General features: G+C 37.9%; 1 protein-coding gene across 2 annotated transcripts in view; it reads right to left on the reverse strand.

Moving 5' to 3' along the window:
- The window catches only part of CADPS2 (calcium dependent secretion activator 2), a 303420-nt gene that overhangs the window by 160580 nt on the left and 128084 nt on the right, over nucleotides 1-14756 (reverse strand). For both annotated transcript variants that reach the window (XM_062017907.1, XM_062017917.1), the window contains exon 6: nucleotides 11056-11177. In XM_062017907.1, coding sequence (XP_061873891.1) covers nucleotides 11056-11177 — 122 coding nt within the window. The remainder of the gene's footprint in view (nucleotides 1-11055; nucleotides 11178-14756) is intronic.

The following is a 14756-nucleotide window of genomic DNA, read 5'->3' on the forward strand; positions in this document are numbered from 1 at the left end:
AAGGATTTAATAGTGTAATGACTATTCCTTATAAGCAACATTACAATGATTATTTTTTCATATAGATATATTAATATTTCTCATCTTTTTAAACATACATGTATATATTTATGGGTATAGTCTCAAAATGGATCATTGGGATCTGGAATTCATGTTTGAAATCACAAGGGAAAGAGTTCATATGTTTCTGTTTTTCTGTAATACTTATGATGTAGTCTAACTTGCAATTATTCTTGGGGTAGGGGGAGAAAACTACATTTGTTCATTTATCTATTTGAAAATATCCAGGTTAAGGGCAATACAAGGAGCATAACAATAAGCATAATAAACTACAGCTGAAAGGCAATGAATAAAGAAGGTTCTACAAAAATCATAATGTTCTTTTATAGTAGAAGCACAGACAAGGGCTGTACTCAGACAAACTAAAATGCAATCTTAGCCAACTATCTTGGCCTTTCATCACTAACCTCATCTCATCTTTCATGTGTTTTAACTCTGTTATTCCCCATGTTATTGTGATTCCACTACTTTAGGCAGAAATCTTTCTAAGAACTACAGAATCATTGTTTTACCACCTCTACTAAAGTGATACTTCGCATAAATCCTTTCAGGGCTTTCAGCTAGTGAAGGAACATTACAACAGTCATGGTTCTAACCCCGAGGTTCCCATCACCTACGCAAGGTCTACTCTACTGTCCCCTTTTCCTTTCTTTTACTATTTTTTTTCATTTATTTTCATCTATATGGGAACTTCTGACTCAGTGCAGCATCAGTTTGAAATGTAGACTAACAAATCATCCTCTTCAGCACTTCCCTTATAGAAAAGTAGGCTGTTCAACACCAATAGCTGCACACACTCAATTTCTGAATGCACTGTTCAGTCACTGTTCAGTATAATCACTCAGAAAGAGAGATTGTTTTCCATTGGATTTGCTTGTTTGGGATTTTTTTGGTGTGTGTGGCTTGTTTTTCTTTTTTTCCTCTCTGTGAATTCAAGCAGTAAAATCAAGGGCTTTTAGGGTGGCGGTTAAAAAACATTGGCAATCCATTCTTGGAACTGCTCTGAAAAAGTGAAAGCTCCACATTGGATCCTATGTCTGCAACAGCAAGAATACAGTGTTTTGATGGATATGCTACATTGTAAAGCCCCTCTACACAACTAGACTATGAAAGGAAGAAGAGAACAATCTGATCATACAGGGTTTTTTTCAGGGTTCACTTTCAGTAAAAACAGTAACTGTTTTAAATAAAGGAATTAATAGAGCTCAAAATTACTAACCATTCAGCAGGGAGTTAATAATGAGCTAGACACAATAATGTATTTCTTTTTGAACACAAAACATTATTAACACCTGAAAAAAATGACTTGTCAAAAAAAGATAAAATTGTGAATATTAAAAAAGTGTCTAATACAAATCAGAAAGGAAATTCAGAAGAGAAGTTAAGTGCATAATAACCAATTAAATGAAACCATTCATTTAGGCTTTCTACACTGAAAATGAGAGAAGTGCACTCTAACACTACAGAATGCTATTATTACAAGTATTGTCACCACAACCATCAAACAGTACAAATGATTTATTATTTAGTCCTGCTTTCCAATCTCACTTCCAATACAGGCAACCAAGAAAAGTCAGGGCAAAATTCAAGGGTATATAAGAAGAGTGACACATGACCAGGCACTGTGGTCCTTTGCTACATATTGTGAGACAATTCATCAGAAGCATTAGCTGCTGTTTCCCAGCCAGCTAAAGGCTGGTGATGGACACAAAGGCAAGACATGCTCATTTATGCTCTCAAAATTTCTACAGGCTTATTTAAGTCACTTTTTCCTTGAAAAAGATAATGATGAATTCATCACAACATTGTTAAAGGTTGCAAATCTTATTTATTTCATGTTATTTAGTATTTGTGTGACAATTCACACCTTCAAAATGTTGTACAAATGTTGATAAACTGACAGCAATTTGGTAAAGCAGATAGAGGTCAACTCAGTCTAAAGATGAGGGAAAGCATATGAAAAAAGCAGACTGACCTCTCTGAGCCTGCACTGGCTACCAAGGAAGATTCAGGAATCAAATCAGGAAATTTTAGTATTCCATATGGCACCACACCACTTCTATTTTCAAATCCTTTTTACTTCTCCTTCTGACTACTTCTATTCTTATCAGCTGTCCATAATACTCTGCCTTTGTTTCTGCTGTCCTCCTACTCTCAATCTGCTGGTATTGCTTTCCAGTAGGCATGTTAACCTGTAGACTCATACCTTATATGCTATGTAGTTATTAAGATTTTTTTAAGATTAGTAAATTTTTCTTCTTCATCTGTTCAGTGCACTATTGTGTATTCTGCCCATGATGTGGGGAAAAACAGTTTTCTGAGTGTCATGAGCATTTGAGATGTACAAAGTATTCTTAGCCTGAAAAGGACTCAAAAGAAAACCTTTCTGTTAATCCCTATTCCTCAACTTTTCTGTTAATTGAAAACAACAAAACAATCCACTCTACCATACTATTCCAGAAGAGACTATAAATGTTAAATTTGAGGTAATCTTTCCCAATCCCATCTTGTTTTTGACCCACCACCATCCCTCTACATAATACTTTACTGGTTGCTTTTGCCTCTGCCTTCCCTTTGACCCAGACAGAGACCATGTAGGTATATTAGTACGAGGCTTAGTCTGATCTAAAGCATTTTTCTTCTAAGCAGGATTTTACTGGCTTTGTCTCAACAGCACACTATTCATAGCCAAATGCCTTCCAGTTTGAAGCTGTATCACACATCTATATATGCTTTAGTGCAATGTTAGAGAACACTTACGTCTGTCTGCAAAATATTAGTCATATTTGCTGTGGATCAGGTGGGAATGAGAATGGAAACAGACAGATCATGTACACTAAGCAGCATGTAAACAATCTTCCTCCAAGTCCTGATTGTTACAGGGAAAGGGATAATAGAGAAGCGTGCACCTTCAGGCCCTGAGGTTTACAAAATGCTCTACGAAATAAAATTCGTATTAGTCTTTTGCGAGACGTGTGATGTCATCATACATTTGAAAATAAGACAGTCACATAAAAATAGTTATTCTTTCCAGCAGTGACAGTATATGAGGAATATATCCCGACTCTGTTACACAGAGAACCTATTAGTCATAAAACTCACCCACAGGCTGTCTGGGGTCTAGGCACTGCAGTGGAACACAGGGCACCAAACCCACAGACTTCAGAAGTGCAAACATCACACCAGAGTAGAAATCCTGCTTGCTTTCAGCCAAATATTAGCATGCTGAGCACACAGGAGAAGGGAGAATAAACAGCATTTAGCCAGAAATCAAAAAGATTAAGGTGAAGAAAATTAAAAAATAATTCCCTGGTGACAGAGGGATTATGTTTATTGCTAACTATCCAAACAGAGATTGCAACCAATTGTAATTATCTCCTTCTCCTTCTCAATTTCTTCCATGCCATGCTTGTCTTGATCTGACCAGTAAATATTCCCTCCTAAACAGTGGTGGTTTTCACGAGTTCCTCAGGTAGACAGACTTACAAGAGAATGCTGTTACTAAACATATGAAGGAAAAGACTCAGGGGGAGTCAACATGTTTTCACCAAAAGGAAATCCTGTTTGACCAACCTGATAGCCTTCTATGCGTGCATAACTGGCTGGCTAGACGAGGCCTAGAGCAGTGGATGTCCTCTACCTTGACTTCAACGAGGCTTTTGACACTGTCTCCTACAAACATTCTCATCAGAAAGCTCAGACAGTGTGGCTTGGATGAATGAGCGGTGAGGTGGATTGAGAGTCGACTGTGACTGAACCCAGCAAGTGGTGATCAATGGCACAGAATTGAGCTGGAGGCCTGTGGCCAGTAGGGTTCCACAGGGATTGGCTCTGGGGCCAGTCTTGTTCAACATCTTCATCAATGACCTGGATGAGGGGACAGAGTGTACCCTCAGCAAGTTTGTTGATGACACCAAACTGGGAGGACTGGCTGATTCCCCAGAAGGCTGTGCTGCCATTCAGCAGGATCTCGACCGGCTTGAGAGCTGGGCAGAGAGGAACCTCATGAGGTTCAACAAGGACAAGTGCAGAGTCCTGCATCTGGGAGGGAACAACCCCATGTACCAGTACAGGCTGGGGGGTGATCTGCTGGAGAGCAGCTCTGCAGAGAGGGAGCTGGGACTGCTGGTTGATAATAATCTAGCCATGAGCCAGCAATGTGCCCTCGTGGCCAAGAAGGCCAATGGCATCCTGGGATGTATCAATAAGAAAGAGTGTGGCCAGCAGGTTGAGGGAGGTTCTTCTCCCCCTCTACTCTGCCCTGGTGAGGCCTCACCTGGAGTGCTGTGTTCAGTTCTGGGCTCCTCAGCTCAAGAGCGACAGAGAACTTCTGGAGAGAGTCCAGCCCAGGGCTACCAAGATGATCAGGGGACTGGAGCATCTTCCTTATGAGGAAAGGCTGTGGAAACTGGGGCTGTTTAGTCTAGAGAAGAGGAGACTGCAGGGGGATCTCATTAATATTTACAAATATCTAAATGTTGGATGTCAGGAGGATGAGGCATCCCTTTTTTCTGTTGTATCTAGTAACAGGACAACGGGTAATGGGAAGAAGGTGGAAGGTGAAACACAAAAAGCTCATTTAAATATAAGACATAAAATAGTAAGCAATGATAGAGCATAGCAGAGAAACTTACTTAGTCTAGCAATCCTGTATCTTTTTCTTGTGGATGTTATACTACTCTTTTGTATTTGAGCCGATTAGATATAATTTCCTTTCTTTAAAGAAGCAAGTAATTGATCATGCATCAAGAATAACTGAATAAAATTTTCATGTAAATTTTTAGCTCAATTTTTTTTGGTGAAATTTTTCCATCACTAATCCAGAACATAGGCTGGGATAAATGTGTGGTTTTTAATTCTCTATCTTTTACTTTGCAAAACCAAGAAAATATCAGATAATTTCCCACTGGTTACTTCTTTTTTCCCTCTTTATAGTTTGATACTTGAGCAACGTGTATGATATTTGCTCAGAGTAGCCAGTTTTTTGAAAGGTAATTTATTTCACCCTATTTAGTGAATTACTCTAATAATGACAATCCAAAAAAGACTGACTTTACTGACACAGGACTAGATGAAAATCACGACACAATGTATCCTTTAATGATACTAAGATAATCTTAGAGCAAATGATAGTAATCATCATGCAACTCAAATCTAATTTATGAAAGCAGACACACTTTGTTTCCTGTCATGATCCCTACCTCACTGGCTTCCCTATAATTCCAAAATACTTATTAAAGGACCATACTTACATTTAGCAAGCTTTCGACATTGTCCACATCAATATAGTTATGTCTCTCAGGCTTTAACCTTTGAAATAGTCTTACTAACGATACACAGAGGTTCTTTTAAATAAAACCTCATTCTTAAAAGTATTGCATGAAATGCATTTATGTTCTAAACAAAATAAGTCTGGATGCCAGAAGTAAGGTGAGCAACTCCACTTTGTTACCCTTTTTAAGGTCAAGCTGGATGTCATAGCATTCATCTGTTAGTAAAAAAATTCCAGAGATGATAGTCAAAAGAGCAGGTGAAGTTCATCAAGTGAAGCTAAATTCTAACATGAATTTAACCTCAGAAGACAGAATAGGAAGTATATGCACAAGCTAAGCATGGCTAGATCAGGCACTATGAAACTACAATCTCGTTATCCCTCTAGAAATCCGATGTGCAAATATAAAAATTTCAACAAAAAAAAGCATGCAAACAACAGAATCCCTCCCCACACCCTAAGGAGAGTTGGTCAGCTTGCCAGCAATAGATGAGTTTGATCACTGCCTATATGACCAGCAAACACTGTGTTTCTGTCCCTCGTTTCTTCCTGTATTTTTGCTAGTTTTACAGTTAAGACTTGAAGTGATACGAGGCAGGGAAGACTTTTTCATTCTCCTGTGCAAGAGCAATAACATGGATTCTTATGCTGTAAACAATATAAAGAACAGTTACTAAAAACTAACAGTATAATTAAAGCATTATGGACCAAAATTAATCTCATTTATGCAGATGTATCAAACAGAGAGCAATAGCAAGTGGGAAAAAAAAAAACAGAGTAGGTGTGCCTCTTCTTTCCTAACATATAGCAGTGTGGTGCCACCACAAGTTAAGTAGCAGTTGTAGGTATGAGCATCTCTGTTTCTGTTAATCAAAAATAAAAATTAGAAAGTTACAAGGACTATGCTGAAGAAATAAAATGAGCTGAGGCTCAGAAAATGGTTATCAGAGGCTATAAATGTTGTCTATCCTTTTTCCCTTCAAAAATGTCATCTCAGGACACATCCTCAAAAAATTCTATTAAAATAGTATTATTTTCATGAGCAATCATGTCATTTAAGGAAGTTCTAAATTTTGTAAATTCAGTCTTTTTTTTTAAACTGTTCTATTAAATTTTTGCAAAATGATCTTTAATTATTCACTCACAAGTACTCATAATTCAACTAATATTACGGAATAAAGCTTTTTATGCCTAAAGATAACGTGAGCAGCTGTTATTTGTGCAGTCCTGACTGAGGCTCTCTATCTCCTCTGGTCAGATATTTAATCCTGCATTCTTCATATACTTCTAATATATAGTAGCCTTTTTTATATGGTTATGCAATCATTGGCAGCAAAAGATGATCATCTCATTTGTCTTGTTTACGTGACATTTAAATTTTCTCATTATGCAAGAGATGATCTTTTTTTATTGAGCAAATTCATGAAAATAGTATGTCCCTTATAGTGATAAAAGTATATTCCCATCTTTTAAATTCAGGCATAATTATACACACCCAAAAGACCACACTTTCAAAAAGACACATGATATAATATTCAGAATGAATAAAAATCAATGACAAGAAAACACGTGGACACCAGACTTCACAAGACTAAAAACTAAGCCACATCAATAACATTTGAAAAATTAACACTGGATGTTGCAAGATGACCCCCTGTGGCGTCACAGCAACAAAGTTATGCAAAGCTTCACACAACTGAAGGGGTCTTCTGAAGGCTCTGCTTACTGATCGCTGGCAGAAAAGGTCACAGGCTGTGTTGGAGAGATTTCAGCAGGGCTAAAAGGCAGGACACAGTTGGAAGGAACGAAGAAATATTTCACAGGCAGTAATAAAAATTTTATAGGGTTTTCATGTGAAGCTGTGTAACTGACCTGTTTGTAAAATTGCCCAAAGACTTAAACTCAATCAAACTATATTGTTCTATAGCTTTTGCATTTTAGAATGACCGTTAGCTACACAGTGAACATAAACAAGTGTTTTATTTGGCTTATTAAAGAAGAAAACAAAGCACTCCAATATAAACTCACAAAATTATTATTCAAACAGAAAGAAGGCAGAAAGGGGTTAAAAGCAGTAAGAGTCCAGAAAATATTTCACACTGATGTGCTCTTCTCTCTGGAACACTAATTAGGTGTCTTCCCTTTATAATATTGTTTCAAATTTCCTTATTTCTCTTATGGCAGCACTCAGAGATTCGGAAGAGTACTTGAACACATATTCACAAAAATAATTGAGAAAATACTCCACATTTTGCAATAGCAGATAAATCCCAAACTAAATCTCTACCTGACTCATGCTTCCATTAATCTCTACTCTAAGGTCACACTAGTTTGCACTCCACTTTGAAGCATTCATCTAAATATCTCGTTTTCTCCTTTTCACTGTCAAAGCTTTTTAAACTTTTGACTGAGTAGTAGCATTGCACTGCATACACTGATGCTTTGCAGATCAAAACAAATAGGCACAAATGATTCTTTATACTGCTTCTTTTCAGAAATGTAGCTGGCAGTTCAAAATGATAAACCAACTACAGAAAACATGTGTGACAAGCACATGATTTGGAGCTCTTGCCAACAGTTTCCCACAGCAGGCAGGTGGTAATCATTCACTTTTCATCAACTGTCTTATTCTATGCTTAGTATGAGAGCTTTGCTACCTTTTTCTAGCTGCGTGTCCTATATAAAATCTAAAGTTATGTTCTTATTTATCTGGATTTGTCAGTGCAGATATGTTAGTGATTCGAAAGTTGAGATGAACCACAGTTCTCAGTTCTCTTTTTTTTCTCAATGAGTTTTGTGTTTTCTCCTCCAGCCTCACTACTTATTTTCCTTCATATCAAGAAAGACGGTACGGAATACTATCCCAGAAAGCAGCCAGCTCCAACAGCAGGTGAAGTAAGTAGCAGCCTAGGGCAGCTGACAGCCTGTTTTTTTCTATATCAGAAAAGAGATGGATTGGCTATGCTTGCCCAGCTGGTCACTGGCCTCCATCTACATGACTTTGCCCATTGCTGCCAAAGGACTAAAGGGGAAAGGAGGCATCTCTCTTCCCAGTAGCAGTACCATTGCTAATAGGTGCAGAAAGCCACTTCTGTTACTATGCCTTCCCATACCTCCTCTTTGAGGGAGAACATCCAACCCTTCATGCAGTGACTGACCCTCCCCATCACCTCAGTGAGTCTGTATCAGAGAACAGCGATGAGTGCTGGAAGAAGGAGAGGAACAAGAGGAGATAGATGACTGCGTAGGGCAATGGATGTGTTGATCATAAAAGTGAACAAGATCTTAGAATGATTTGACATAAGCTGAGATAGGAGAGTGACAAGACAGCCACCTTAAGTCTTCCGAAACTTGAGGACTCCTCCCTCTCTGTAACAGTATTTCCTAGGCTCTCTTCCACCAGCATAATTTTACAATTAAACTCTCCTAAGCCTTCTTAGCTTCCTCTGCCACCAATCAAAAAACAAAGCAAATTTGCTACTGTCAAGAAAACTTGATTTGGCTCTAACAGAAAAATTAAACTGTGGAATAAAGGATCTCTCCTTCCATAGGCAGCTTCCTCCATCTTCTTTATTATTTCCCCACAATTTGCTAATTTAATACTCTCCTCCATTGCGCAAAACTACATCTCTATATATGCACACAAACTATATATATGTCACTATATGCACAAAATCATACTGTATGCCAATGTCTCGTAACTACTCTTGCCAGAAGTGGAAAACAGGAACTAGATAGATTTTAGAGATCTGTCAGACATAGCCCTTCAAGTTACACTGATTTGTAGGGCAGCAGGTCAACAGCACCAGCAACTCCCATTCCTGTCCTTCCAGTGTACGGTTCAGGGCATCTCTCAATCTTGCTAAAAATCCATATTTTTTCCATATAAATCCCTATATATTTGATCCATACAACACCACTTACATGGAATAGCCTATAACCTGTCTTTCTCCTACATTCAGTCAACTGACACCTATTGAGTCTACTAAAGTAGTTTACAAGCTCAGAGCAAGTCCTAACATTACCCCTTTTCCAAGAAACACTTCAAACTCTTGCGTTGACTCCAGCTATTCTGGAACTTTCACAAGGTTTCTACTTTGACAGGTAGGAAAATCAATTCATTTGGTATTAAATTTTATCAGATTTATCTATCCATAATGTACAGCTTTTGTTTTACAACTTTTACCTTAACCTGCAGCCCTCAGTATGTAGTAAGTAAACCATAAACTGACCATAAACCACCCTTACCACGTTTTGTTCACACTATCGGGAAATAGCTACAGAGAAACAACATATACAGACTTTTCTGAAAGAATAACCGTGCCCAGAGATTGAAGTATTTGTGTATTCTAGGTGATTTAGAGAGATTTGAAGACCTATACCAATCAAGCATGTAACAGACACGCTAACAAGTTTAAGAGCGAGGACAAAGAGAGACATCATCAGAAGAAAAGGGAACCTGGGCTGCAAAAGCAGGCAAAGCTTGGAGGCAGTCATTGCAAGGAACGGCATGAGAGCAACTCTGAAGACAAAGCACAGGTTGGAGGTGTGCTCTCCATGAGAAAGCCTTGTGACTCTCATGGGATCTTGAGCCAACAGAGAATGCCCACAGATAAGCCTGGGGCGTTACATACTCGCTTCTAACCTTGCTTCAGTGTGTGTCTGTGAGCTACTGTTGCTTTCAGAAGTTCAAATCATACTACATGCAAATAATGCCCTGGAGAAGGAACACAGCCAGGGACTGTGACACGTGAATTTTACATCTTGTGCCACGGACTTAAGAGTTCTGCAAAACTGTTTAAGTATGTTACTGGAGTAGCCTGCTAGCTTACTTGCCAAAGATATTTGCTGACACTAGGACAACATCTACCAAATTAGATCTCGTTCTTCTCCCAACCTCAGAAGAGGCAGATAAAACTGTACGCTTGTAATTCTGCCTAACAGAAGTCCGTATTTGTGGTCTGAATGAAACAGAAACTTGCCATTGCAATTCATTGAAGATGTTTTCTCAGATACTGTAAAACCTGCAATTTTTAAATTGGCTTTCACAAGGCACACTATGGTGCCAGTAAAACCCCAACATGCTGTCTGGAAAGTTATCTACAAAAGATTCCAAATGACATTTTAACAGAGAGAAAAGTGTCTGAAGTCAGTGTGTAGGTCAAACAAATCAACGAAAAAACACACTTAATTTTCTTCCTCTCTGCCACTCTGACTGGTTCAACTACAGACGGTATGATGTTATCCCCCTCCAAGTTGGTTTGCTGACTGCCTCCCTCAACAATTAATTGAAAGAAGTGGATCCTATAATTTAAAATGAAATAGGCTCAGCAGGTGAGTAAGCTTTGTCAAGATTGATTACTGAGTATTGATTTTCCACCAATTGTACAAGTTACACTCCTCAAGGCCACCTGAACATTAACCTAGAATACGTAAAATCGCCTCAGGCTAACATCTGTTGAGGAGTTTGTGTTTTCAGAGAACGCAGTCTCTAAGCTTTTATCCTCACACATACATTCAATGGCATTCATTTGGACAGCTATCACACTTTGTATTTCACTTCACCATAAATATTACTCGTATTTTCAGTTTTCAGGAAAAAACTTCACGTGAACTAGCAGTAACTTAATTGTAAAAAATGTGAAGATAGTCAGTTGGGTTCCCCCGTGATATGAAGGAAAGAGGTACAGGATGCAGCAGCAGCAGTAGAGGGAGTGGCTTACTGTGGCCTGGAAGCTTCTGCTTGGTCTGTCTGAAGCTTCTCGCCCCCTTCCACTTCCATGGTGCAGTAGACAATTCGATTGGGAGCGACTGACTTTAAACCTTGTACCTCCATTATAACAATCTGAAGAAAAGAAGGCAAATAGTTTATCCTTCAGTAAACATTCCATAGCACAGCTATTGCAGTACTAAGATCCACATAGGGTAACAAAAAAAATGAGAGACAGGAGTTTTTAATTTTGCCTTAATTTTACACTTTCAACAACATATGGTAGGAATTGAAATGTTTGCTCTGTTTCTACTTGGACAACAACCAAAAACTCACTTCAATCATAATTTAAATGGTATTAAGTTGAATTTGAGAATAACGTCTGAATAGACTTCTAAATCTTAATACATGAGGTAATGCAGTTTTTAAGCAGTCATCTAAAGAAGTATTTATAGAATGAATAGGTTACTCTGTCTGACTTTAAACAAGCCAAGTAAGTACACTGATCACATCTTCAAAGGTTAATCGTATTGTTGTGCTGCAACACCGGAGGTTGCAAACCTTGAAACTCATAACTGATTTGGTGATGTGCTGAACATGAAGCAGGACAGAGCATTGCTATCAGCTGCTGTAATTTTCTTTTCCTTGCTAGCCACCTCTTTTCCTTCTTCCAGCTCAGTACTTGCAGTCAGGTCCAGCATGCATACGGGGTCAAGAGGGAAGAGAAAGGGAAAAAGCCACTTCTACCAGCTGCACCCTGAGAAATTTCCTCACCAAGGCAATTCTGAGCTTGGCAGATCCTGTCATTTTTCAGCTCCTCTAAACCACCAGTTATAGCTCAGAAGAGCCAAATGCTCTCTGTCTTTTATAAACATTACAGTTTATCACTGTGTGAAATTATTGGATTTTTTACACATCAGATGTTTCTAATTCAGGGAAGAGTCGAGAAGAAAGTCAGGTTTCCCTGCTTGCTTTGGAAAAGCTGCTTTCCCTTCTATCCCCATTTGGGCCTGTGCAAAGAATGTGGGAAAAACACAGTCCATTTAATCAGCAGAGAAGCTGTCCTCGGCTGAACTATACATGAAACCCAGTATTTGTCTGTTTGTTTTAAAGATGGTAAAAGTAATGACTGCTTTTGATCTAGAGGCAATTGGTTTCTTGGTCAGCAAGCCACTACTAAAATATTTTGCTATTAAACTGTTTCAAGTTTTTTAAGACAGACTTCACCCCTAGCTTAAAATCCTTTGTATTTTAAAACATCCAGAACCTCAGTAATGGCTGAATGTCTCGTCAAATTGCTAGTTTGGTAGTATTACAGTGAGATGACAGTCACTGATCATTTAGAACATTTTTGCATTACTCATAAATTAACAACACTGCCTATTATGCTTTATAAATAATAACAGCAATTCAGGGAGAATTACATAATCATCTCTCTTTACCATCTTTTGTGGTCCAGGAATTTAAGTAGTTATCAAAGTGACCATCAATCACTGAAAGACTGCGCTAGAGATCCTTTTAGCTAATACTGCCTATATACAGTCTTTCCACATGCCAAATGCATGTCCTTCTTGAATGCAGGCTTTATGTTAACTAATTTTTATGTTGATACTTCTTCACTTTCCAATTTAATTGCACAGTATGTTTGTCTTTGGTAGCAATTCTGGATTCCAGTAACGGGAAAAAGTTTTGTTTCATTAGGAAGAGAACTGTCACTAACTGATTTACTAGTTCATTAGCTGATAATCAGCTTCCTAAATACTGCTTGTCTATTTCTGAAAGTGTCCAGCAGCTGAAGAACATAAGTGATTATGTTCTCCTCCTATTACTTTGATATTTCATTTATTTATTTCATAGGATTCTGCAAATAGGCTATTAGAGGAAACATCCAATTTACAAAAGCAGTCACTAGTGCTTGCAGTGACGCGCAAGGGTGTCTCTTCTCTTAGCCAGTAAGGTCTGTTCCGACCAGCAGACAGTGTTACTAACCTCCTTTGCTCTTCTGTCTTAATAACAACATGCAGTGGCAGCATGAACCCCAACCACTTTCCCACTGACAAGAGATTTTCATCCAGCTCCTCTACTCTGTCCTCCATGCTTTAGATTGTTCCTGTTTGTTCATGTGCCAGTGCAGCAGCCCTCAGTGGTATTGCCAGCTACCCTGCAATTTAATGAAGTCACACCACAAAAGGCATGACATGGATATGTTTACATGTTATTCAAGAAATGTGAAATTGTGCACATGTGACTTACTGTAGATTACTAACCTTGCAGAACATCTATGTGTTCTCTTTATCAGTAATGGAGGGTGTGTGGATGGTATGAAACTAAGTTCACCAGACCTAATATTTCTACATTTCTAGCATGAGAAGGGAATGGCTGTAAACAATGTAAAACTGTTCAAATTCACCAGAAATTATATCTCCTGTCAGTTTTCATTTCATGATTATTTCATTCTTTTTTTGTGCTTTTCCCTGAGATAGTACATAATTTTTAGTATGTACTTAGTATTTCTCTCTAGAAGCACAGAGAAAGCTCATCAAGCAAACTCTCTTCAAGACAGAAAACATTACCAACAATTTTTTTCAGGTACTTTTAGATGCTTCAAAACTACTCTTTGTTATTGCTATTTATGGACCATTCCAGTCTTGATATTCCACTTGACGCAGACACACAACATACATCATGGAGACACATACAGGATTCAGTACAAGACTTATAAAACTACTTCATCATTTCCTATACTTCAGCACCAAGGCCTGCGCTCCAGTTTTACGTGCTTGGTGAACTAATACTTTTCAGCATATAGGATGATGGACTTTTCTGTTCTTTGAAAGTTAATGTCGGATTTTTACATTATTACTTAGCAATATTGAAATTGCATATGGTGGGGTAAGTAATTTCTCTGTTATACAAAGGATTTCAACTTTTTCATTTGTCCATTTTTGCCATTTTTTTAACTGTGTATATAGTGAGAAAGAAAATCTGATCTGAATTTTCAACATTAGGTGAAAAAAGCATATGATCATTTCACTTAAGAAAAAACATGGTTTAAAAGATAACCACATGTTGTTTGTTTTAAACCATTTAACTATTCAAATATTTATTCTGTAACATTATCCACTGTCTTAAAAAACTAAAGGCATTTCAGGTGCATAGCAGAAGTCTGGTAACATCTGACCAATAAATGTACATTACACACTCTGGAAATGCTCAGATTCTATTATCATTGAAAGAGAGGTCAGCTTCTCCTGATATGCACATTCACAGAATTGGACCTGAGCTATGATGATGTAATCAGATATGTCTAAGTAAGCAACTGTATCTGTGGGTTCCTCTTGAACTAAGTTGAGCTCTGTATGGAATAGGACTGCATCCCTACTGACCAGACTTCCTGCATAATCTCAGTAAGCATGAGCTAGTTTATTGAGTAAAATACAGAAATTTATAAAAATCTGCTATCATCACCAGTTAAAAAAGTTTATTTATTCTCTAAATACTTTCAGTGAGAAAGCACCACTTGTTTTTAAGATTCTATGAAAGAGTTCCTGATAACAACAGAGTTTCATTATTATGTTCAAAAGAATACTTACGTATTTAATATACTGGAACTAATTTAAACATACATTTATGTGGGAGGTTCAACTGCCCACATTGCTGTGTGGGCCCAAACGCATCATATAGCTGTATTCTAACACCTAATTATCAAAGAGA

Source organism: Colius striatus, chromosome 1, assembly GCF_028858725.1.
Source record: "Colius striatus isolate bColStr4 chromosome 1, bColStr4.1.hap1, whole genome shotgun sequence".
NCBI classification, from domain to species: domain Eukaryota; kingdom Metazoa; phylum Chordata; class Aves; order Coliiformes; family Coliidae; genus Colius; species Colius striatus.